Raw genomic sequence first — 27,195 nt, forward strand, 5'->3', positions numbered from 1 at the left:
TACTAAGAAAACTGAACCAGAATGCATATTTATACTAAATCAGCATTTACACTCTATTTATGCACGGTTTCCAAGCAGCCTAATGCCACGCTGAGATGTGCATGTGAATTCAAAATTTTAATATTATATTGTATCATATTATTTTATTTTGATTCTCGATTATTTTAGAGGGATTCAAAAATTAAACTTATTTTCTAGTAAATAAAATACATAAAATAATACAATTCTGTGAAATTTTTAAAAAGACTAAAAATAAAAGTGAAAGATTGGAAGTATTGAAACACCCTTCTTGGCTGTATCTTGTCACCTTCTATTTGAACTGGTTGCTCAGTTCTGATCATTTACCCGAAAGTCATGATCGTTTGGGTAAAAAATGCATAGATGATCTGATCCATGTCCGACTGTCCGTGGTTCTCCTGCACCTTTTTGAGAGAAAGGGTGGTCTTATTTCCACCATACAACAATATCACATGCCACTATTGAATTTGCTTTAAATAACAATAAAGTAAGGTTTTTCTTTATTCTTTTCATTTTTTATAATTTTGGGTTGCATCTGCCGGTAGGCAGCTTTTATCAAAGGTTGTCACAGTAGGTGTGGCAGGGAAATAATGTTGGTTTGGATTATATAGTGTCTTCGCTTCCAAGCGAAATTTTCACCTAATTTTCCAATTTCTATCACGTACTTGACTTGGTAGAAAAAGGAAACATATCAAGCAGCATCAAAAAACACAAACAACAATTCAGGTTCAACGAACTTTTAGGTTATGTTTAGTTTGAAGGGAAAGAAAAAGAAAATTAAGGAAATCGATACAAGGTTTGTAAGGTTTCCCTATCTTTTCTTTCAAACTAAATATGGTTTTAGTGTTTAGTAGGAAAATTTTACATCTTGTTCATCAAGATGCAACCTTGTATTGGGAATATCTCTTATGAAATAAAGCACATAAATACGGAGATATTTTCAATGCAAGGCTGTAAAGGCTGTTTGAACGGGCATTCCACTGGCTGAAGCCGAATTCATAGACATTGCCAGAAAGCTTCAAGCTTAGGTTCAAAGTATCAAAACATATTGGGGCATATTGGTCAATACTTATCGTAATGACAACTCATCCGATATGCCCCTATAGTGGGTGTTTCGGGGTCTAACCTGGTTTAAGGGGTAGACGGGTCTTAAACTGATCCCCTAACCAGTTTAAAGAAAAAATTATAAATAAAAAAAAAAAAAGAGCAGTTTGATACTGGCTAATATGCCCCAACCCGCATATCGGCCTATATTGCTTGATTCAAGCCAAAATTTGTTAAGAACTCTAGAAAAATTGGGGATCTCACAAATCTTGGACAAGTTAAGAAAATAAAAGAAATTGCACACCCACCTAGGGTTCTATTCATGAGTCTGGATCTCCTGCCTATACAAACTCTGCCCACATTTATTGCAGCCACACGTGGAAAACATCTCAACCTCTGCATAGTATTATGCAGGGGGAGATGTTCCCAATTCACAGGGGTAGTGTGTTATGGGCAGAATTCCCGTGAGCAGGAGATCCGAAGTCTCTATTCTGTTCTACTTTTCATTTTGGTTTTATTTTTATATTTGGATTTTCGTGGGAAATTTGCATCAAACATTGGATCTTTCTTATAGTCAGTTCTCAATTGAAGGAAGAGGCTGAGTAGAAAACAGTTAGTTGTCAGTTAACTCTATCTTATTTTTTAAAATGATGTGGCAAGTTTTTATTGAAGGGTTCTTGTAAAGGGTTCATGTAAGGGTCCATGGAATGTGAGCTCGAATTCTTTTTCCACTCTAAATAATCCACATTTAATCATTTTAATAAGAACTACCTAATGAATGGCACATGTTCCTGGCATCCTGGTTAAGTCTAAGTTAAGTCTCGCTTATCTTTTAAGATGACATGGGAAATTAAATTAAGTTGAGCCTTTGGACCGTATTTTTATCTTATTTGAGAACTAAATTAAGGGTCTATTTGGCTCGTGGGAATAGTGATCTGGAATCAGAATTAGAATGGCCTATTCTATTTCCAAGTAATTTTGCTTACAACATGAATGTAGATGGGGCTTGTCGCGGCAATCCTGGTGAAGGAGGAGGTGGGGGTTTAGTTAGAAACTCTTTTTGAACTCTCATATTTGCTTTTCGATGTTGCTATGGTTAGTCTGCCTCTATTCAAGCAGAACTTTTATCTATGTATGATGGTCTAAGCCTTTCTTTGCAAAAAGGCTATAAAGAGATTGAGGTTGAAAGTGATAACATGATAATTATTGACATTCTAATGGGTAGATCGGATTATATTTGGAATTTTGTTTACATCTTGTGCAAGATTAAGAACTTAGTGCAGAGAATGAATATTAGGTGGACCCATATCTTATGAGAGGGAAATCATTGTGCTGATCTCCTAGCTAACAAAGGAACTAATGAAAGATGCACGTTTAAAGTGATCAGTGGTAATTCCCAAATTCGTAGAGATTTGACTCGTTTTATTCACAAAGATAATTTGGGTTTGCCTATCCTTAGAATTAATTAGGTTTTGTTAGACTTATTTTTTCTTTGTTTCTCTTTGGGTGGGCCTGAGGTTGTGAGGGAGAGCTATGTGTGCTTGGGTTATGGCGCAAGGCGGGTTAAGTTAGTGTTTGAGAACACTTAAAAGAAGTACTTATTTAAACAAGTATTTCTTTAAGACATGAGATCACACATTAAATGGTTTTTAAGTACTTATGGGTATTTGGTAAAAAAGAGGATAAGAAGTACTTATTATTAAAAAAAGTATTTTTTAAAAAAGTGACATGGATGTGACTTTTTTTAGCACTTTTTGATGATGTGCTTCTTCATTCGAATGGGACAAGCATGTCCCTGTTTTTTTTTTTCTTTAATGACAAAACTACCACCACTCGAATTTATCATCTTCTTCTTCCAATCAAAACCCTACAACAACAGGCAGCGACAGCGTTTGGTTGCAGGTCCACCTGCGACGTTCCACGGTGAGCAAAAGCCAGCTGGCAGAGTTGAGTGTATAGTTAATATAGTCGTTCTTACAAGTCCATCGCTTTTCCCTTCCTACAACCGTTCTTACAGGTCATGTAAGCGGTGAACAAAAAAAATTGGTTTTCTTTTCGTCCACAAATTTTGGTTTTCTTTTCTTCCCAAATACAGCTTCCCAAATTAATGGTGTGAATGGCCCCTTCTTGTCCAAATATTCTCTAATAGCCTTCTCATCAGCAAAGTATCCTTTCTCCAATCTCTCAATGGTGCTCTTCGTTTCTTCCACACCCTTGACCCTACAAATCACGTCAACCAGGCCTATAAAGGTTGTCACATTTGGAGAATGACCAGCCTCCAACATCTCAATGCAGATGTCTATGGCGTCTTTCAATCTCTTCCCTTTGTACAATCCATGAATGAAGATTGTGTAACTGAGCGCATTCAATGAAATCCCATTATTCTACATCTTTCTAAAAATCCTCTTGGCATCATCAAGTTTCTCAGCCTTACAGAAGCCCTCAACTACAACCGTGTAGATTACAACTTCCGAGAACGTACCCTTCTCACGCATTAACCCAAACAGCTTCATGGCTTCTTGGACCAGCCCATCCTTGCAGAGGCCATCAAGCATTGCCACAGCATTCGGGATGAGACTCATTTCCTTCATTTTCCTGAAAATTTCATCGGCATCTTGTGGCATTGAATCTGGTTCTGCTTTGACATCAGTTTCTACAACTTGGGTGGGAGAAGTTGGGAGAAGCCCTCAACTACAAACGTCTCCTTGTATTATGGTTTATCCATCTTTTAGGTAAATCATGATTTATTCCACATTTCCACCTTACAAATTTTTATCTTATTTTATTTTATAAAACCCTCTCTTTGTATTGTATTAGATTCCCCCAAACCATGGTTTTCAAAATCGGACCGGATCGGATGAATGGACTGAAAAAGCCAAAACCTGACCGGTTTCGTTTTTCCCCAAAACCATTGATTTTGATCAACAAACCATTGAATCGGTCAGTTAACTGTTCGAACTGTTCGAATGGTTTTAACTGTTTTTTTGTTTTTTTAACTTTTTTTGTCAAAATGGGCCAAATGTTCAGGTCAAACAGCTGGACCGTTCAAACCGGTAACCAGACCCCTGACCGGTTTGGTCACCGGTTAGGTTTTAAAAACCATGTCCCAAACAATGACAAATTTGTGATGTGGAAGAATTAATAATTTTCCCAAGGAAAAATATGCAGCATGTAGATAGCAATTGGAATCTCTATGGCCATGCATTGACAATATCTCTCCATCCATGATTATATGATTTAGGATTTTATATGTTTTTTAAACTGATCTCACAATCACATCCCACCATGTATTAGGAACATCTCTCCGTGAATGATAAATACAATTATAGAAGATGTTCCCAATGTGATATGCTGTGAGACCGGTGTGAGAGCCGATTCGGCCTCTAATTACATACAAGTAGAGGAAATGTTATCCAAATGTGGTTGCGACGTCCTGTGGGTAGACGTGGTTAGGAAATGTCATTTTGAAACAAAATGACAATTATGGCATACTGACAATACCGGTTAAAATACAAACAGAAGTCCAATGAAAGGATTTTTATTGTCATAACTTCCATTCCAACTGTAACAGTTAGTGGCGTTTTTGGTCTAGTTTGAGCCTAGGGCCTAGAGATGGCCTTGCTCTCTGAGTGACGCTACACAGTCGTCAAACATTTCTTCAATACTTTTGAACTTGAAACCTAAGCTTTCCAACTTTGAGGTGTTGAATTCATAGTATGGCCTATCGCCAAAAACTGAATCAAACCTGAAAGCCGACATGAAATTAATAACAACCCAAATTAGAAAATCCATTAATTAAACATGATATCTAGGAGCAAGACCAATTCTTTTGCGTTCTTAATATAAATTGTTTCCTATGGTACAGATGCGATGCAGCATCTTTCTTACCCAAAAAAAAAAAAAAGATGCAGATGCAGATGCAGTTGGAGAAAGAGAAATTGCAAAACAAGAAAACTAACCTCTTGGGAATGGGTAGCAACGGATAGCGCTTTGCTAGCAAGGATGCTAATTCAATGTTATCCAAGACCTTTGAGCTACAGAGGTATCTTCCTTGAGCGCTGATGTTTTCATAAACAAGGATGTGGCAGAGTGCTACATCGTCGATATGAACATAACCCATCCTTCCGTGATATGAGAATTTTGCCGAGTCACCTATTTCCAGCATGGAAATATGCTACTTTTTATTAAATACATGCAGAACGATAATAATCAATTTAGATTTTATTTTTAAAAAGTTTAAAGCATTGATACAATCCGATTATAACGGACTTTAAAATAACATGCTTTACTTTTTTTAGTTTTTTTCCGAACATATTCAGCAGGGTTGGTAAAAGGCCTAATTATCCCTCTTTTTCACATACCAATGACCCACTTATACGATACATATCTGCCGATACGAGCCAATACGGATGAAAATTTTAAACCTTTTAAACCAAGTTGATTGTGGAGTGTGAACCAGGCCTTTCTTCTTTCTTTCATTATTTCCTTCATGTCAATTTTATTTTGAAGGGTACCTTTAAGTAAATGAAGGATGTCAGAAGCAGTAGAGCACAAGTCGAATGGCAAGCTGGGCCCAATGACGAAAGACGGGAGAACAGTAATTAGGTTGACGTTATTTTCTTTGGCAAATTCCCATGCTGCCTTTTCAGCCAGAATTTTTGACAATGGATACCAAACCTTTTGAAAAGCACCATGGCAAAAGAAGGTTTGTTAGCCTTACTGCAAATGAAAAAACTATGCATGCAATCAAAGTATAAAACCATTTGATGAATTAGTGATTAATTTATAGTAATGTTGATTACCTGAAGCCTTTCACAGAGTTCCTCCGAGCTCCACGACAACTCATCCAAAGGTATCTTAGGATCAAAATCATATCGAACTCTCGCAGCTGCAGAAGATGATGTGAGTACCACACGTCTGAGGAATGGATTCTTCTTGCATGACCTCAAGACGTTTAAGGTGCCTTTTATAGCTGGATCTAAGATTTCAGCCTAGTTAATGATCAGATGAAACAACTTAGATTTCAACAATAGCGATCCAAATTTCATTTGATTAATGAAGGTTTGAAACAAGCTTCATTTTTTCTTTGGGGTGGGGGTGGGGGGTTGGTTGGGTGGTGGGTTGGTTGGTTGGTTGCCACCCCACTGGGACAACATCAGCACATTCAAAGCGTTGTTAGTTGTTACCCTTTTTAAAAAGCATATTCAATTTTCAAATTGCCCAGTTGATCATGGTACAAGTAACAACATGACCTAACATAACAAGTAAATTTTTTTCCAGATAGTTGATACTTGATACAAGAGTAATGGACATGCCTTGGGGTCGGAGATAGGTCCAATCACAGGTGAAGCAGTGTGGAAGACACCATCACATCCCATGATGGCATCATCAAAACTGCCTGCCTCCATTAGATCTGCCTTCACCAATTGAAGTTTCTCTTTTGCTCCTTTCAGTTGCCATAAATGTGCTACTTTCTTGTCATTCCCTGCTCAGTGAAACCACATGCAATAAAAATCTCTATGTTTCATAGTTGTTAAGTGTTGAGAGAGAGAGAGAGAGAGAGAGAGAGAGACCTGGATCTCTAACCGTTCCTTTCACATGATATCCTGACAAGAGTAGTCGCTTAACAAGCCAAGAGGCCAGGAAACCTGATGCCCCTGTCACACATACTTTGCCTTTACAATCAAGAGTTTGCTCCATTTGATAGTCCACGGTTTCAATTCTCACCAAGAGTTCAAATAATTCAACACTGCTAATGACATTAAATACACATGGGCTTGACAAGGAGAAAAGTGGGCTCATATTAGGTAAACCATCTATCACTTGTGTTCATATAAAAAATAGTGATTTACCAATTTAGGTCAGAAGTAGGTTTCTGTGGTAAATAGAATGTTAATGGGTATATTTAGCAAGTAGAAGTTAGCTGCAAGTTATAAAGGACCTGTTTGGTTTATGAAGCTTAATTTGATCCTAGTAGGTGATTTAGAATTCCTTTTTTTTTTTTTGAAAAAGTTAACATATATCATAAAAGTATACATGCTCTTCTATACAAAGAGATTCTGTACACCATATACACCCTTTAAGGACCCCCAAAAGTCTATTCTCAAAAAAGAAGATGAAAAATTCTCTCCAGCAAAAGATTTAAGATTTTAAATCGAGATCTTGATCAAATCCACTGAAATGTTATTAACCACCTCCTCAGAATTGGCCTTCTGATCAGACCTGTACCCTAGGATACATGTTTTTACTTGAAAAAAAAAAAAAAATACATTGCCAAGGCACCCCTTGTCGCCTAGCCTCACCTTGGCACTAGACCTGTACATGGGCTGGGTAGCCCGACGGGCTGGCCCAGTCTGGCCCGTTGTTAAGTCGAGCTTGGTCATAATTTTAGGCCTGCAGGCACGGGCTCGGGCCCAACTTTTTTCGGGCTAGGCTCGGGCTTTCTCAAAAAAGCCCAACCCGAGCCCGAGCCCGACTTGATACTATATATCAAATAATAAAATTATATTTTATTTAATAATATATATAATATTTTTTCTTTGTTCTTCTCTTTTTTTCCAAATAATAGTGAGATGTTTATTATTTTTGAGTTTTGAAGGTTTTTAATATAAATAAAACACTTTTTTATTGAATAAAAAAAGAAAAAAAAAATTATGTTTTCAAATTTCTAGCCAGGCTCGGTCTTCGGGCTTTATACGAGGGTCGGGCTCGGGCTCGGTCCTAAGTGTATTCTGTTAATACATATACAAAGCCCGACCCAACCCATGAATAGGGTCTTCTTGGTGCCTTGAAAACTATGATTTCAACAATGTGATTGTATATTCATCCCTCACCAACGATGATACACTAAATGTCTCAATCAAAAACTATCAATCTAAAGAAAGCTTACCTTGGCATGGATGGCCTCTCAGGAAGATATCAAAATTTGGACCTCATCCTCCTCTGGTACTTTCTCTTGTGCTTCCTTCTTTAAGACCTTATCTCAGCCTTCTGCCTCTAGTGGTCTATCTTTCCCTATTAAAGAGGTTTGGAGCAAGCCCATTCCTCCTCGGGTTGGTAGTTTTTGTTGGGAAGCATTCCTGGAAAGAATTAACACAGGTGGCCTACTTCAAAGAAAGAGACCCAATTCTTGTCTATCCCCACATAGGTATATTCTTTGCAAAGTTGAAAGGGAACTAGTAACCACCTATTGATTTCTCCCTTTTTGAACCCTCCCTTGAATGTGCAAAGCCTCTTCTCTCCTTACTTTAGTTGGCCTTTAAAAAGAGAGAGAATTATGTGGAGATGTATGAGGGCTGCAGTCTGCTGGTCTATCTGGGAAGAAAGAAACTCATGTACCTTCTCAGAAAAGGAAAGAACCAATGAGAATGTAATGGAGTTGATGCATTTAAGGGTGGCTCATTGGCTGAAATCTCCGAACCCATTCACAGTTTTTTCCTTGGATGACTTGACGAGGAATTGGTTAGAGATAGCTAATTCTGCCCAAATTAATACGGTTTATTCTCCCTCTTGAACCTCTCCCCTACCCGGATTCATGAAGCTGAATTTTGATGGAAGTAGTTAAAGGAACCCATGGCTCTCTGGTATAGGGGGGTGCTTAGGAATGAAGAGGGACTTATTATAGCCATGTTCTCAGGCCCTATTGGTAAAGGAGACTCTCTTAGGGCTGAGATCCTTGCGGCTATGGAAGGTGCCCAAAAAGCAAGGGAGCTGAAGGAAGATAACTCTGGTATCTCGAACTACAGCAATGAAAAGAAAAAATTTAAGTGGCCAACTAGGGACATTGAAGTGAAATACAGTGGGTAAAGAGAACTGCTAACTCACTTGCTGATAGGTTAGCCAAGCAAGGGGTGAATAGGGGGATCTTTCGTTTAGGCTCATTTCTAATCCTGTATTTTTTGTTTTGCTGAAATGGGGGAGTTAAGTTTACCTCCCCCTCTCTTGTAATTAAAGTTTCTTATTCTTAATAAATTCTGCTGTTATTGATAAAAAGAAAAAAGAAATTATGTGCTCGTTTCTGAAGAAGGTTTATGGGAGCAAAAGGATTTCCTTCTTCAATGATTGGTTGTCCTCTTTATAGGAAATTGTCCAGTCCTTGAGGAAGTTGAGAGATGGGCAATTGTGTCTTGGAGAAAGTTGAAAAAGCAGAGAGCTAGGAGAATGGGTAGAAATAAGCGGCTCCTTGTTTTCTTCAGAGGCCAAAGCTATTGAAGTGTTGTATTCTGGCATCACCTGTTTCAACGGGCAGTGTGTATCTCTGTCAAGGTGGAAACCAATAGGGTTCCTTTAAAGGCAATGTTCTGGCTTTGACAGGTGGTGGATTCGAGTTTTTGGGGTGCCCCTTCATGCTTGGTGCCCAATAGTCTTCAAAGAAATAGGAGATGCGGGAGGTTTCATAGCTGCCATTGACCTCCTATAGAACTTGGAAGGGGTGTGTTTGGAAGGTAGTAAGAGGGATAGGAGAATATGGACCCCCTCACCCTCAGGTACCTTCTCTTGTAGTTCATTTTTTTCAGCCCTTATTCATTCAAGTGAAAACCAAGGGCCTTCCTTTTCGTCCAAAAAGATTTGGTGTAATCCTATTCCTCTTGGAGTGGGTGGCTTGTGTTGGGAAATGCATTTGGAAAGAATTAATACTTGTGAGCCACTACAAAGAAAAAGACCCAATTGGTGACTTTCCCCTTGTTATCGTACACAAAACAGGGGTATTTTGGTCATTTGGGTTTATCTATTTGAAGGTGAATAATCTACAATATAGCAATGATTTCTTTGTGAGGTAAGGGGAATTAGTTAAGATGGCATCGATTGGAGATGGGAATGACAACAAAACAAGCGTTATGATTTCTCCAGATTACCTAAATGTTCAAATGACATCTATTAAGTTGAATGGTGATAATTATGTGTCGTGGCCAAAATCTGTGGAGGTGCTTTTAAAAGCCAAGAAAAAAGTAAAACATGTGAGAGAGGAGAAACCCTCCTCTGATTCTCTAGGGTTTAGTGACTAGGAACAAGAAGATGCACAAATAATGACATGGTTGTGGAATAGCATGGAACCAAAAATTAGCGTGAACTTTATGTTCCTAGATACAGCTAAAGAAATCTGGGATCATGCTAAGAAACTGTATACCGAGCAAGACAATATAACTAGGGTGTATCAATTGTACCAAGAGTACTTTAATCTGAAGCAAGACAGTCAAAGCTTGGAGGAATACCATGCAAGTCTAAGGAATATCCGAAATGAGCTCAATGTGTATCATCCTCTGACACAGAATGTTCAGATTCAGCAACAAACCTTGATGTGACAAGGTTTCTAGTGGGTTTGAAGGCTGAATATGAGCCTGTCCAAGCACAAATACTAGGGGGGGGGGAGGGGGGTTTGCTCTTCCCTCACTTGAAAAGTTTTTGCCATCTAAGGAGGACATCTATTGAGTCAAAAGAGCATTTTTCTCTCTTAGACAGATCTGGTTTTGTGGTGACTAGAGGGGGAGGCCATGGAAATAGAGATGGTGGTGGTGGTCGTGGACTTCTAGGTAACCGTGGTGGTCCCAGGTTTAACTGTGCTGGTGGCCGGAGTGGAAGTCGGGACTCGGGGGGAGGTCGTGGTAAAGGAAGAAGTAATGCCCCTAGCAAGTGTACATACTGTGGATTAGAGGGGCACACGGTTAATTTCTGCTATGATTTACATGGTCCACCCAACACTTAGGCTAACCATGTTGTGACTAAGGGTAGTGGCACAGCTACTGAAAGTCAACAAACTGACCCGATCCCCTACACATCTACTAGTGTTTCTGGGAATGAGATGGTGAGTGTACCCCATGCAGTATATGAGCAGTTCCTTCAGACATCTTCTCAGCAAAACATAGCTACCCTTGCCCATTCAAGTATGGCTTGCTTGGCTTCCAAGCCTTCAAACTGGATCATTGACTCCGGAATCTCGGACCATATGTCTGGGACTCCTAATGTATTTGCTTCTCTTTCTCGATCCTCCACATCTCAAACAGTTACTCTTGCTAATGTTTCTACATCTCCCATCTTTGGTATTGGTGATGTTGAACTCTCCTCCTTGTCTTTATCATCTGTTTTATATGTCCCCAAGTTCCCCTTTAACCTTATGTTTGTTAGTAGATTAACCAAGTCACTTAATTGTTCCATAACCTTTTATCCCTCTTCTTGTGTGTTTCAGGATCTCAAGACGATGATGAAGATTGGTGGAGGGCATGAGGCAGGTGGATTGTATTACCTTGGTGGAGGGCACTGCAAACTTGGTCATCCTTCTCTCAAGGCTCTGAAGTTGTTGGTTCCTTCCTTGAGTCATCTTTCATCTTTAGATTGTGAGTCATGTTAGCTTGGGAAACATCATAGAGTCTCTATCCAAGAGTTGATAGTCGTGTCTTGAGTCCTTTTTCTTTAGTTCTTTCTGATGTCTGTGGTCCGGTCAAAGTGATGTCATACAATGGCTATAAGTATTTTGTAATTTTTGTTGATGACTTTTTAAGGATGACATGGATTTATCTTATGAAAGATCGCAATGAATTGTTCTCTATTTTTCAAAAATTATTATGCTAAAATACATACCCAATTTGGTGTTCATATTAAAATTCTTCGCTCCGATAATGCCAAAGATTACACCTCAATACCATTTCAACAATACTTAGAGCACCATGGGTAATTCATCAAACTTCTTGTGCCTACACCCCACAACAGAATGATGTAGCTGAACGGAAAAATCGACATCTCCTTGAAACTGCTTGGTCTTTGATGCTTAATATGAATGTCCCAAAGCATTTTTGGAGTGATGTTGTCCTCACATCCTGTTTTCTCATCAATCGGATGCCCATGTCCATCCTTAGAAGTCAATCCCCCTTCTCGGTGTTGTTTCCCACCTTGTCTCCATTTTCTCTCACCCCAAGAGTCTTTGATGTCAAATTGCACAAGAGGTCATTCGTACATAGCAGCTAATGAAATCAACACCCGAACTGAACCAATTTTAGCCACAGAAGAAAATGTCTCCATATAGTCCACACCATGCAGCTGAGAATAGCCCTTAGCCACTAACCTAGCCTTCAATAGCTCCACATTGCCATCTGGAAGATACTCCATTGTGTAGACCCACTTACACCCAACAACATGCTTACCAGGAGGAAGAGCAGTGAGTTCCCACGTGTGACTGTGTTATAGAGCAGAGAGTTCCTCTTCCATGGCTTGCCGCCACCCTGGGGTGGTAAGGGCTTCCTGGACAGTCTTGGGAATGGAAACAGATGATAGCAATGATATAAAGTTGCGATGAGAAGCAGAAAGGTGAGCAGCTGAAAAAATAGTGTGAAATAGGATGAGAAGTACAAATGCGTTCACCTTTCCGCAGGGCAATAGGAAGATCAAAAAGGTCCAAGGGAGAAGAAGCATGACAAGATTTGTCGATGAGGCCTGAATTGGAGGAGGGGCCGGTGCTCTTATGTGAGTATACACTTGTCTGATTGGTGGCCTCTCAATAGTAACTGGCACGGGAGGTGAATCTGCAACTGGAATGGGAACCATGGGAAGGGGATCCGCAACAGGGACGGAAAGAGGAACTACGGGGGAAGGAGAAGAAACCACAGTATCCGAGAAAAAAGGAACCGATTCAAAGAAGGTGACATCGGAGCACACAAATGACTTATGGAAGTTAGGGTTATAGCACTTATACCCTTTCTGAGTCCTTGAGTAGCCAAGAAAGATACACTTAGTAGCTCGTGCATCTAACTTGTCTAAATCAGGCCCCAAGTTTTGAACAAAACAAACACATCCAAAGACTCTTGGGGTGAGAGGAAATGGAGACAAGGTGGGAAATAACACCGAGAAAGGGGATTGACTTCCAATGATGGACATGGGCATCCGATTGATGAGAAAACAGGATGTGAGGACAGCATCACTCCAAAAATGCTTTGGGACATTCATATTAAGCATCAAAGGGAGATGTCGATTTTTCCATTCAGCTACACCGTTCTGTTGTGGGGTGTAGGCACAAGAAGTTTGATGAATTATCCCATGGTGATCTCATTGAGGAAGTGTATATGGAGCAACCGCCAGGGTTTGTTGCTCAGGGGGAGGATGGTAAGGTTTGTAGAATCAAAAAGGCAATTTATGGACTGAAACAATCTCCACGCGCATGGTTTGGCAAGTTCAATGAAGTAGTGAAAGACTTTGGGATGAAACAGTGTCAGGTAGACCATTCTATGTTCAACCATGACTCAAAAGATGGGAAAATCTTGCTAGTGGTGTATGTAGATGATATTGTCATAACTGGGAGTGACAGTAATGGGATTGATAGGTTGAAGAAATTCCTACAGGACCACTTCAATACGAAAGGTTTGGGTAAGCTGAACTACTTCCTGGGAATAGAAATTGCAAGGTCAAGGCATGAAATTAACTTATGTCAAAGAAAATATGTTTTTGACCTACTTGAAGAAACATGACTGTTAGGTGCTAAACCAGCAGAGACTCCTATGGAACTTAATGTCAAGTTGAGTGTTGATGCAGGTGAAGAGTTTGATGATCTTGGAAGATACAGGAGGTTGGTGGGAAAATTGAATTTTGGTCATTTTGGTTTATCTGTTTGAGAGTGAAAGGTTTATTTTATCTAAGTTTAAGTTATGTGTCCCATCACTTATGAGGGACAATATGGTCTTTCTTGTAACTCTATTATTTGGAATAAATACAAGTGGGTCGACTAGGGAGAGGTGACTTTTCCTTTCTTCTAGTCTGGTCGAACCCTTCTTCTCTTCTTCTTCTTCTTCTTTTTCTTTCCTTTCTTCTTCTCTACTTCAACCTAGAATCGAATAGGGTTTATTTACATGGTATCAGACCAGTAAAGTCTTGTTTTCCTCTTTTTTCTCATTCTTTCTTGTTGTTGTCTTCTTTCTAGGTTCGCCGCCAACTATTACAGCCATCTTCATTCTTCAGCTGACCTGAGTGGAAGTTCGACAAGGGGCTGAAAAGGAGTTGTCGTTTTGTGGTCCTGGAAGAGAGAATGCCTCCGGTCGTTGTGGTGGTGGTCGTTGAAGTGGTGCACTAAACACCCTCTATTCAGTGTACGAAGAGGGCTGTATGTGGACAGGTATGAACACTGCTGTCTTTTGCCTAAGTAAGGGACTGTGAATGCTATCTTTTGCTACAAAATTTGTTTGTTGCGGAAGTTTGGAGTGACTGATATGCATATCAGTTGTGTTCTTCTTCGTTTTACCTCATACGTGTGCTGAAAGAAGAGTTGTCGACTACTGAAGTTCACGACAGCAGTGGTGTGGTGGTGGTTGTGTCGTGTTGATTGGTGTATCTATGATTCTGAATATTTAAAAGTGAACTCTTAGACCTTGTGTGTAAACAGTTCTGCAGTGTGTAGAACAACTGTTTGATGTAATGACTGAGTGACTTCAGCCCTTGTATTTTGGTGAGTGAATGATTCTGTGGTGTGCAGTACAGGTGTTTGATGTGATGACTGAGTGATTTCAGCCTTAGTATTTGATGTGCAATGTGCATTTGAAGAAGTTGGAATTGGTGGTGTTGTAAGTAAGATAAGTCTTGTGAAAGTGTGTGAGGTTGTGTTGCATATTTGAAGGTGAAATAATTAAGATGGCTTCGATTGGAGATGGGAATGACAATAAAACTGGTGTCATGCTTTCTCCAGACTACCTAAGTGTTCAAATGACATCCATCAAGCTGAATGGTGAGAATTATGTACCATGGGCAAAATCTGTGGAGGTATTCTTAAAGGCCAAGAGGAAGGTAAAACATGTGAGAGAGGAGAAACCTTCCTTTGATTCTCCGGGGTTCAGTGACTGGGAACAAGAAGATACACAAATAATGACATGGCTATGGAACAGCATGGAATCAAAGATTAGTGTGAACTTTATGTTCCTAGATACAGCCAAAGAAATCTATGATCATGCTAAGAAGCTAAACTCCGGACAAGACAATACAACTAGGGTGTATCAGTTGTATCAAGAATACCTTAATTTGAAACAAGGAAGTCAGAGCTTGGAGGAATACTATGCAAGTCTGAGGAATATCCGAAATGAGCTCAATGTGTATCATCCTCTAACATCGGATGTTCAGATCCAACAACAGCAACGTGAACAACTTGATGTGACAAGGTTTCTTGTGGGTTTGAAGGTTGAGTATGAGCCTGTTAGAGCACAAATATTGGTCTGCTCTTCCCTCACTTGAAGAAGTTTTTGCCCGTCTTAAGAGGACATCTACTGAGTCTGTAGAGCATTCTTCTCTCTCGGACAGATCTGCTCTGGTGGTGACTAAAGGAGGTGGCCGTGGAAATAAAAGTGGTGGTGGTAGTAGTGGACTTCCAGGCAACCGTGGTGGTCACATGTTTAACCACGCTGGTGGTCGGAGTGGAGATCGAGACTCAGAGGGAGGTCGTGGTAAAGGAAGAAGTAATGCCCAGAGAAAGTGTACACATTGTGGTTTAGAGGGACACACAGTTAATTTCTGCTATGATTTACGTGGTCCACCCAACACTTGGGCTAACCATGCTATGACTAAGGGTAGTGGTACAATTACTGAAAGCCAACAAACCTACCCAATCCCTTCCACATCTACTGGTGCTTCTGGGAAGGAAATGGTGAGTGTACCATGTGCAGTATATGAGCAGTTCCTTCAGACATCTCAGCAGAACACCGCTACCCTTGCCCATTCAGGTATGGCTTGCTTAGCTTCCAAAGCCTCACACTGGATCATTGACTCCGGAGCCTCGGACCACATGTCTGAGACTCCTGATGTAATTTCTTCCCCTTCTCACTCCTCCACATCTCAAACAATTACACTTGCTAATGGTTCTACATCTCCCATCTGTGGTGTTGGTGATGTTGATCTCTCCTCCTTGTCTTAATCATATGTTTTATATGTTCCTAAGCTCCCCTTTAACCTTATGTCTATTAGTAGATTAACCAAGTCTCTTAAATATTCTGTAACCTTTTATCCTTCTTCTTGTGTGTTTCAGGATCTCAAGACGGGGAGGAAGATTGGTGGAGGGCATGAAGCAGGTGGATTGTATTACCTTGATGGTGGTGGCCCTCCAGTAGTTCTTCAGTCGTCTCTTACTCCTCTTCAATGGCACTACAGACTTGGTCATCCTTCTCTCAAGGCTTTGAAGTTGCTGGTCTCTTCCTTGAGTCATCTTTCATCTATAGATTGTGAGTCATGTCAATTGGGAAAACATCAGAGTCTCAAGTCCCTTTTCTTTAGTTCATTTTGATGTATGGGGTCCAATCAAAGTGATGTCATACAATGGCTATAAGAATTTTGCAATTTTTGTTGATGACATGGATTTATTTTATGAAAGGCCGTAGTGAATTATTCCCTAATTTTCAAAAATTTTATGCTGAAATACGCACTCAATTTGGTGTTCATATTAAAATTCTTCGCTCCAATAATGCCAAAGAGTACAACTCATCACCATTTCGGCAATACCTAGAGCGCTATGGGATAATTCATCAAACTTCTTGTGCCTACACCCCACAATAGTACGATGTAGCTGAACGAAAAAATCGACATCTCCTTGAAACTGCTCGGTCCTTGAAGATCAATATAAATGTCCCAAAGCAATTTTTGAGTGATGTTGTCCTCACATCCTGTTTTCTGACCAATCGGAGGCCCATGTCCATCCTTGGAAGTCAATCCCCCTTCTCAGTGTTGTTTCTCACCTTGTCTCCATTTCCTCTCACCCCAAGAGTCTTTGGTTGTGTTTGTTTTGTTCAACACTTGGGGCCTGGTTTAGACAAGTTAAATGCACGAGCCACTAAGTGTATCTTTCTTGGCTACTCGAGGACTCAGAAAGGGTATAAGTGCTATAACCCTAAATTCCATAAATCATTTGTGTGCTCTGATGTCACCTTCTTTGAATCAGTCCCGTTTTTCTCAGATGTTGTGGGTTCTTCTCCTAACTCCGTAATTCCTCTTCTTGTCCCTGTGGCTCCTATTCCTAGTGCAGATTCAAATCCCATGCCAGTTACAACTGAGAAGCCGCCAATCACACAAGTGTATACCCGCAGAAGTGCATCGAACCCTCCTCCAATTCAGCCCTCGTCGACAGATCCTGCTACTGCTTCTTCTCCCTCAGATCTTGATCTTCCTATTGCTCTGCGGAAAGGTCTTAGAAAGGGTATAAGTGCTATAACCCTAAATTCCATAAGTCATTTGTGTGCTCTGATGTCACCTTATTTGAATCAGTCCCGTTTTTCTCAGATGTTGTGGGTTCTTCTCCTTCCTCCGTAATTCCTCTTCCTGTCCCTGTGGCTCCTATTCCTAGTGCAGATTCACATCCCATGCCAGTTACAACTGAGAAGCCGCTAATCACACAAGTGTATACCCGCAGAAGTGCATCGGACCCTCCTCCAATTCAGCCCTCGTCGACAGATCCTGCTACTGCTTCTTCTCCCTCAGATCTTGATCTTCCTATTGCTTTGCGGAAAGGTAAACATACTTGTACTTCTCATCCTATTTCCAACTATGTTTCAACTGCTCACCTTTCTGCTTCTCATTGCAACTTTGTATCATTACTCTCATCTGTTTCCATTTCCAAGACTGTCTAGGAAGCCCTTACCTCCCTAGGGTGGCGGCAAGCCATGGAAGAGGAACTCTTTGCTCTACAACACAATCACACGTGGGAACTCACTGGTCTTCCTCCTGCTAAGCATGTTGTTGGGTGTAAGTGGGTCTACATAGTGAAGTATCTTCATGATGGCAGTGTGGAGCGATTGAAGGCCAGGTTAGTGGCCAAGGACTATTCTCAATTGTATGGTGTGGACTATACGGAGACATTTTCTCCTATGGCTAAGATTGGTTCAGTTCGGGTGTTGATTTCATTAGCTGCTATGTATGATTGGCTTCTTGTACAACTTGACATAAAAAATGTCTTCCAACATGGTGATCTCATTGAGGAGGTGTATATGGAGCAACCACCAGGGTTTGTTGCTCAGGGGGAGGATGGTAAGGTTTGTAGACTCAAAAAGGCAATTTATGAACTGAAACAATCTCCACATGCTTGTTTGGCAGGTTTAGTGAAGTGGTGAAAGCCTTTGGGATGAAACAATGTCAAGTAGACCATTCTGTGTTCAGCCATGACTCAAAAGATGGGAAAATCTTGCTAATGGTGTATGTGGATGATATTGTCATAACTGGGAGTGACAGTAACGGAATCGACTGGTTGAAGAAATTCTTACAGGACCACTTCAATACGAAATATTTGGGTAGGCTGAACTACTTCCTGGGAATAGAAGTTGCAAAGTCAAAACATGGAATTAACTTATGTCAGAGAAAATATGTGCTTGACCTATTTGAAGAAACAGAGCTGTTAGGTGCTAAACCAGCAGAGACACCTATGGAACACAATGCCAAGTTGAGTGTTGATGCAGGTGAAGAGTTTTATGATCCTGGAAGATATAGGAGGTTGGTGGGAAAGTTGAACTACCTAACCATTACCCGACCAGATATATCATTTGCTGTGAGCATGGTGAGTCAATTTATGCAACATCATCGGGTTCCTCATTGGGAAGCTGTTCTGATGATTGTTAGGTACCTGAAGGGTGCTCCAGGTCGTGGTTTCTAAACCGAAGTGGAGGGACCCTTGAGATAGCAGGGTACACAAATGCTGATTGGGCTGGTTCTATATCAGACAAGAGATCAACTACAAGGTATTGTACCTTCCTTGGTGGCAATCTTGTAACTTGGAAGAGCAAGAAACAAACAGTGGTGGCAAGGAGTAGTGCAGAAGCTGAATATAGGGCTATGGCTCATACCACATGTGAACTAGTATGGTTGAAGAACTTGCTACAAGAGATGGGATTCTCAGTTCATAAGCCCATGAAACCATTATGTGATAACCAAGTTGTTGTTCACATCTCTTCCAACCCAGTCTTCCATGAGAGAACTAAGCATATTGAGGTTGATTATCACTTCGTAAGAGAGAAAGTGATAAGTGGAGTGATAACCACATCTCATGTGAGCTCAGGAAATCAATGAGCAGATCTCTTTACAAAGGGATTGTCTCGGGGCAGAGTAGATTATATTTGTAACAAGATGGGACTATATGACATATACTCTCCAGCTTGAGGGAGAGTGTTAGAATACTCGAATCAGGGGTATTTTGGTCATTTTGGTTTATCTGTTTGAGAGTGAAAGGTCTTTTTTTATCTAAGTTTAAGTTATGTGTCCCATCACTTATGAGGGACAATACGGTCTTTCTTGTAACTCTAATATTTGAAACAAATACAAGTGGGTCGGCTAGGGAGAGGTGACTTTTCCTTTCTTCTAGTATGGCCGAACCCTTCTTCTCTTCTTCTTCTTCTTTCTCTTTCCTTTCTTGTTCTCTACTTCAACCTAGAATCGAATAGGGTTTATTTACAGTGGCAAGGAATAGTGCAGAAGTTGAGTACAGAGCTATGGCTCATACCACGTGAACTAGTATGGCTGAAGAACTTGCTACAAGAGATGGGGTTCTTGGTTGACAAACCCATGAGACTATATTGTGATAACCAAGTTGCTATTCACATCTCTTCCAACCCAGTCTTCCATGAGAGAACCAAGCATATTGAGGTCGATTGTCACTTTGTGAGAGAGAAAATGATAAGTGGAGTGATAATCACATCTCATGTGAGCTCAGGAAACCAGTGGGCAGATCTCTTTACAAAGGGATTGTCTCGGGGCAGAGTAGATTATACTTGTGATAAGCTGGGACTATATGACATACACTCTCCAGCTTGAGGGGGAGTGTTAGAGTACACAAAACAGGGGTATTTTGGTCATTTGGGTTTATTTATTTGAGAGTGAAAGGTTTGTTTTATTTAAGTTTAAGTTATGTGTCCCATCACTTATGAGGGACAATATGGTCTTTCTTGTAACTATGTTATTGTAGATAAATACAAGTGAGTCGACTAGAGAGAAGACTGATTTTTCTTCTACTGGCCGAACCCTTCTTCTTCTCCTCTTCTTCTTCTTCTTCTTCTCCTTCTTCTCTAATGTAACCTAGGACTAGATAAGGTTTTCACACCCCTCACTAGTGCTCCCTTTGCAAAGTTAATGGTGAGAATTGCTATCACTTATTAATTTCTTGCCCTTTTTCTTCATCAATTTGAGAATGGTTCCTTTCTTTGTTTGGGTGTAGGTGGAACCCTCCACCTAGTGTACAAAACCGATTCACTTCTAACTTCCTAAGCTGGTCAAAAAAGAGGGGAACAATACTGTGGAGATGCACAAGGGTAGTGTGTGTTAGACAATTTGGGAGGGGAGGAATCAAAGGCCCATCCATTAAAAATCAAGAAGTATAGAAGCTGTCATTGAAACTATCACCATCAAGGTAGTCCATTGGGTAAAGCCTTTGGATATTTTCAGAGATGCTCTTGGCATTGAGGTGATAAGGAAGTGGAGGGACGTGGCTGATTCTGCTCCAGCTAAGGAGGTGGTCAGGCCATTGTGGTCCCCACCCTTTAGTTGGTTCATTAAACTTAATTTTAATGGCAGTAGTGAAGGCAATCCTGGTCCTTCTGGCATTGGACGAGTTTTCAGGAATGAAGAAGGAAATATCATTGCACTATCTCAGGTCCAATTGGTGAAGGGGATTCCTTACGAGCTGAAATTATGGTTGTTATGGAGTGGATCCAAAAGGTTAAAGAGCTGAATATCAGGAAGTTGGTGATAGAAGGTGACGAAGCTTGTAATTAGTTGACTTCAAAAAAGGGAGGAAGAGGGATGGTGATGCTACATTAATGAGAAGAGAAAAGCTGTTAATATGCCGCAATGGGTAGAGGTGGCTTGTAATCGGGTTAAAAGAGATGCAAATACTGTTGCTGATACACTTGCTAAACAAGGAGTGGGAAGGAATGAGTTATTTTTGGTTGTACTGTAATCTTCCTTTTGGGAAGGGCTAAGAGTGTTTATCCCTCCCTCTTCTTTGTACTAAATTTCTTCTTTTAATAAAATTGGTTCTGTTATTGATAAAAAAAAAAGGTTTCATAGCTGCCAATTTGGAAAATCTCTTGTGGAACATCATCGAGTCTCTACTGTTAGAATGCTCAAGTCAGGGGTATTTTGGTCATTCTGGATTATCTTTCTTGAGAGTGAAAAGTCTATTGTATCTGTGTTTAAGTTAAGTGTCCCATCTTCTATGAGGGACAAAATGGTCTTTCCTGTAACTCTATGTTTTTGAATAAATACAAGTGGGTCAGCTAGGGAAGGGTGATTTTGACTCTCTTCTAGTCTGGCCGAACCTTTCTTTCTTCTTCTTCTTCTTTCTCTTTTCTTTCTTCTTCTCTACTTCAACCCTAAAATCTACTAGGGTTTGCTAACATGGTATCAGAGCCGTAAGGTCGTATCCTCATTTCTTTCTTGCTGTTGTTCTCTTTCTGGGTTCGCCGTCAACTTTCACAGTCATCTTCTTCCTTTTCGACTGATCTGAGTGGAGGTTCGATAAGGGGCTGAAAAGGAGCTGTCGTTTTGTGGGCCTGGAGGTGAGGATGCCTCCGGTCGTTGCTGTGGTGGTCGTTGGAGTGGTATATTAAACCCTCTATTCAGTATCGAAGAGGGCTGAATGTGTACAGGTATGAACACTACTGTTGTTTGTCCAAGTAAGGAACTGCGAATGCTTCCTTTTGTCTCAAAAGTTGGTTGTGGTGGTGCTCAGTGTGACTGATATGGATCTCAGTCGCGTTCCTCTGCATTTCTCTTCGTATGTATGTTGAAAGAAGAGTTGTCGACTGCTGAAGTTCACAACAGCAGTAGATTGGTGGTGGTTGTGTCGTGGTGATTGGTGTATCTATGTTTCAAAAATATTTAAAAGTAATCTCCTATACCTTGTGTGTAATCAGTTCTGCAGTGTGCAGCCCAAGTGTTTGATGTGAGGACTGAGTGATTTCAGTCTTAGTGTGTTGATGGTGAATGGTCCTGCAGTGTGCAGCCCAGGTGTTTGATGTGAAGACTGAGTGATTTCAGCCTTAAAGTGTGGTGTGTAATGTGTATTTAAAGAAGCTGAAATTGGTGGTGTTATAAGTGAGATAAGTCTTGTGAAAGAGTGTGAGGTTGTGCTGTATATTTGAAGGTGAAATAATTAAGATAGCTTCATTTGAAAATGGGGATGATAACAAAACAGGTGCCATGCTTTCTCCAGACTATTTAAGTGTTCAACTGACATCCATCAAGTTGAATGGTGAGAATTATGTACCATGGGCAAAATCTATGGAGGAGTTCTTGAAGGCCAAGAGGAAGGTAAAACATGTAAGAGAGGAGAAACCTCCCTCTAATACCCCTGAGTTCAGTGACTGGGAACAAGTAGATGCACAGATAATGACATGGCTCTGGAACAACATGGAACCAAAGATTACTGTGAACTTCATGTTCCTAGATACAGCTAAGGAAATCTGGGATCATGCTAAGAAGTTATACTCTGGACAAGACAATACAACTAGGGTGTATCAGTTGTACCAAGAGTATTTCAATTTGAAGCAAGGGAGTCAAAGCTTAGAAGAGTACTATGCAAGTTTGAGGAACATTCGAATGAGCTTAATGTGTATCATCCTCTAACATCAGATGTTCAGATCTAACAACAGCAACGTGAGCAGCTTGATGTGACAAGGTTTCTTGTGGGGTTGAAGGCTAAGTATGAGCCTGTTAAAGCACAAATATTGGGAGGATCTGCTCTTCCCTCACTTGAAGAAGTCTTTGCTCGTCTTAAGAGGACATCTATTGAGTCGGGAGAACATTCTTCCCTCTCTAACAGATCTGGTTTGGTAGTGACTAAAGAGGGTGGTCGTGTCAGGAGTGGACTCCCAAGCAACCGTGGTGGTCACATGTTTAGCAGGGCCAGTGGCCGGGCTGGAGGCCGAGACTCAGGGGGAGGTCCGGGAAGAGGAAGGAGTAATACTCAGAGAAAGTGTACACATTGTGGTTTAGAGGGACACACAGTTAATTTCTGCTATGATTTGCGTAGTGCACCCAACACTTGGGCTAACCACGCTAGGACTAAGGGTAGTGACACAATTACCGAAAGTCAGCAAATTGACCCAATCCTCTCCACATCTACTTGTGCTTCTAAGAAGGAAATGGTGAGTGTGCCACGTGAAGTATATGAGCAGTTCATTCAAACATCTCAGCAGAACACCGCCACACTTGCCCATTCAGATATGGCTTGCTTAGCTTCCAAAGACTCACACTAGATCATTGACTCCGGGGCCTCGGACCATATGTCTGGGACTCATGATGTATTTTCCTCCCTTTCCCACTCCTCCACACCTCAAACAGTTACACTTGCTAATGGTTCTACATCTCCTATCTGTGGTGTTGGTAATGTTAATCTCTCCTCCTTGTCTTTATAATCTGTTTTATATGTTCCTAAGTTTCCTTTTAACCTTATGTCTGTCAACAGATTAACCAAGTCTCTTAATTGTTCTGTAACCTTCTACCCTTCTTCTTGTGTGTTTCAGGAGCTTTTCAGTCATCTCTTACTCCTCTTCAATGGCACTGCAGACTTGATCATCCTTCTCTCAAGGCCTTGAAGTTACTGGTTCCTTCCTTGAGTCATCTTTCATCATTAGATTGTGAGTCATGTCAATTGGGTAAACATCATAGAGTCTCATTTAGTCCAAGAGTTGATAGTCGTGTCTCAAGTCCTTTCTCTTTAGTTCATTCCGATGCATGGGGTCCAATTAAAGTGGTATCATACAATGGGTATAAGTATTTTGTAATCTTTGTTGATGACTTTTCAAGGATGACATGGATTTATCTTATGAAAGATCGTAGTGAGTTGTTCCCTATTTTTCAAAAATTTTATGCTGAAATACGCACTCAATTTGGTGTTCATATTAAAATTCTTCGCTCCGATAATGCCAAAGAATACAACTCTTCACCATTTCAACAATACCTAGAACATCATGGGATCATTCATCAAACTTCTTGTGCCTACACCCCACAACAGAACAGTGCAGCTGAACGAAAAAATCGACATCTTCTTGAAACTACTCGATCCTTGATGACTAATATGAATGTCCCAAAACATTTTTGGAGTGATGTTGTTCTCACATCCTGTTTTTTGATCAATCGGATGCCCATGTCAATCCTTGGAAGTCAATCCCCTTTCTCCGTGTTGTTTCCCACTTTATCTCCATTTCCTCTTACCCCAAGAATCTTTGGTTGTGTTTGTTTTGTTCAACACTTGGGGCCTAGGTTAGACAAGCTAGATGCTCGAGCTACTAAGTGTATCTTTCTTGGCTACTCAAGGACTCAGAAAGGGTATAAGTGTTATAACCCAAAATCCTATAAATCGTTTGTGTGCTCTGATGTCAACTTCTTTGAGTCAGTTCCAATCTTCTCAAATGTTGGGGTCTCTTCCTCTCCCTCTGTGGTTCCCCTTCCGATACCTGTTGTGGACATCCTTCCAGTAGCTCCTGTTTCTACTGCAGATGCACATCCTATGCCTGTTACTACTGAGAAGCCGCCAATCACTCAAGTGTATACCCGCAAAAGTGCATCAGGCCCTCCTCCATTTCAGCCCCTGTCGACAGATCCTACTACTGCTCCTTCCCCTTCAAACCCTGATCTTCCTATTGCTCTGCGAAAAAGTAAACGCACTTGAACTTCTCACCCCATTTCACACTATGTTTCAACTGCTCACCTTTCTGCTTCTCATTGCAAATTTATATCATTACTCTCATCTGTTCCCATTCCCAAGACTGTCCAGAAAGCTCTTGCCTCCCCAGGGTGGCGGCAAGCCATGGAAGAAGAACTCTCTGCTCTACAACATAATCACACATGGGAACTCACCGCTCTTCCTTCCGATAAGCACACAGTTGGGTGTAAATGGGTCTACACAGTGAAGTTTCTTCCAAATAGCAGTGTGGAGCGATTGAAAGCGAGGTTGGTGGCCAAGGGTTATTCTCAGATGTATGGTGTGGACTATATGGAGACATTTTCTCCTGTGGCTAAGATTGGTTCAGTTCGGGTGCTGATTTCATTAGTTGCTATGTATGATTGGCCTCTTGTACAGCTTGACATCAAAAATGCCTTCCTGCATGGTGATCTAGTTGAGGAGGTGTATATGGAGCAACCACCAGGGTTTGTTGCTCAGGGGGAGTCTGGCAAAGTGTGTAGGCTCAAAAAGGCAATTTATGGACTGAAACAATCTCCACGTGCTTGGTTTGGCAGGTTCAGTGAAGTGATGAAAACCTTTGGGATGAAACAATGTCAGGTTGATCATTCTGTGTTCATCTATAACTCAAAGGATGGGAAAATCTTGCTAGTTGTGTACGTGGATGATATTGTCATAACTGGGAGTGATAGCAATGGAATCAACAGGTTGAAGAAATTCTTACAGGATCACTTCAATACGAAAGATCTGGGGAAGCTGAAATATTTCCTAGGAATAGAGGTTGCGAGGTCAAAACATGGGATCAACCTATGTCAGAGAAAATATGTTCTTGATCTACTTGAAGAGACAGGGTTGTTAGGTGCTAAACCAGCAGAGACTCCTATGGAACTCAATGCCAAGCTAAGTGTTGATGCGGGTGAAGAGCTTGATGATCCTGGAAGATACAGAAGGTTGGTGGGCAAATTGAACTACCTAACCATTACCCGACTAGATATATCATTTGCTGTGAGTGTGGTGAGCCAGTTTATGCAACATCCTCGGGTTCCTCACTGGGAAGCTGTTCTGAGAATTGTTAAGTACCTAAAAGGTGCTCCAGGTCGTGGTTTCTTATACCAAAGTGGAGGAACTCTTGAGATAGTAGGGTACACAGATGCTGACCGGGTTGGTTCTATATCAGATAGGAAATCAACTACAGGGTATTGTACCTTGCTCGGTGGCAATCTTGTAACTTGGAAGAGCAAGAAATAAACAGTGGTGGCAAGAAGAAGTGCAGAAGCAGAGTACAGGGCTATGGCCCATACCACATGTGAGCTAGTATGGCTGAAGAACTTGCTTCAAGAGATGGGATTCTCAATTGACAAACCCATGAAACTATACTGTGATAACCAAGCTGCTATTCACATCTCTTCCAATCCCGTCTTTCTTGAGAGAACTAAGCATATTGAGGCTGATTGTCACTTTGTAAGAGATAAGGTGATAAGTGGAGTGATAACCACATCTCATGTGAGCTCAGGAAATCAGTGGGCAGATCTTCTCACAAAGGGATTGTCTCGGGGAAGAATAGATTACATTTGTAACAAGCCGGGACTATATGATATATACTCTCCAGCTTGAGAGGGAGTGTTAGAATGCTCGAGTCAGGGGTATTTTGGTCATTCTAGATTATCTTTCTTGAGAGTGAAAGGTCTATTGTATCTGTGTTTAAGTTAAGTGTCCCATCTTCTATAAGGGACAAAATGGTCTTTCCTGTAACTCTATGTTTTTTAAATAAATACAAGTGGGTCAGCTAGGGAAGGGTGATTTTGACTCTCTTCTAGTCTGGCCGAACCTTTCTTTCTTCTTCTTCTTCTTTCTCTTTTCTTTCTTCTTCTCTACTTCAACCCTAGAATCTACTAGGGTTTGCTAACATCTACAATTACTTGTGTGGAGCATAGCAGATAGAGACATTCCAAAATCTTTAGAGTTGATTGCAAGGGGCACTAAGTTCTTATTGAGCATCGTGTGGAAGACACAGTGAATCTAGAAGGAAGTTGGAACCGATGCTCCACAAGCATACCTCTAGCCCGACGATATCAAAGTCCCCCCCCCCAAAAAAAAACCTTGCTAATATAGTTAGGGTGGAAATAGAGGGTCAAGATAGCTTTCGGCTAGGAGGTTCAGGTGCCTTTTGTGGACAGCATTCAAATTTGGAGGCTCGTGACAACATGATTTTCTTAGGTGATAAGGCCATCTTCCTTTGAGAAAGAAAAACATAAGGGTGGCAACCTCCATGGCCGGTGATGTTGTCTATAGACCTGTTAATGGGCCGGGTAGGCTTGGACAAAGTTTTAAGCTCTCAGGCTCAGGCTTTCCCAAATAAACCCAATCGAGTTTGAGAGTGGCATGATAATATTATATGTATAAAAGAAATAATAATATATATATGTTAATAATATATAATATATATTTATTAAAATTAATAGCAAAAGAAGTACTATATATTAAATATATAAAATATTATATAATATATATAGCAT

At 40.7% G+C, this 27,195-nt stretch overlaps 1 protein-coding gene and 1 pseudogene across 5 annotated transcripts in view; both read right to left on the minus strand.

The window, feature by feature from the left end:
• The window catches only part of LOC148849626 (dihydroflavonol 4-reductase-like1), a 29,586-nt gene continuing 2,391 nt past the window's right edge, over positions 1-27,195 (minus strand). The window contains exons 2-7 of one of the 5 annotated variants that reach the window (XM_088951624.1): positions 6,636-6,838; positions 6,378-6,547; positions 5,865-6,053; positions 5,577-5,739; positions 5,022-5,214; positions 1-422 (exon numbers count right to left, since the gene is read on the minus strand). In XM_088951624.1, coding sequence (XP_088807750.1) covers positions 353-422; positions 5,022-5,214; positions 5,577-5,739; positions 5,865-6,053; positions 6,378-6,547; positions 6,636-6,762 — 912 coding nt within the window. In that variant the 5' untranslated portion in view covers positions 6,763-6,838 and the 3' untranslated portion in view covers positions 1-352. Of the gene's footprint in view, positions 423-4,513; positions 4,808-5,021; positions 5,215-5,576; positions 5,740-5,864; positions 6,054-6,377; positions 6,548-6,635; positions 6,981-27,195 lie in introns of those variants that run through there. The other 4 variants (XM_088951621.1, XM_088951623.1, XM_088951622.1 and 1 more) reach the window with 4 other exon arrangements.
• Positions 2,990-3,833, minus strand: LOC148849627 (uncharacterized; annotated as a pseudogene).

This window comes from Nelumbo lutea, chromosome 6 (genome assembly GCF_056320005.1).
Source record: "Nelumbo lutea isolate HS-2025 chromosome 6, American lotus-T2T, whole genome shotgun sequence".
Lineage (NCBI taxonomy): Eukaryota > Viridiplantae > Streptophyta > Magnoliopsida > Proteales > Nelumbonaceae > Nelumbo > Nelumbo lutea.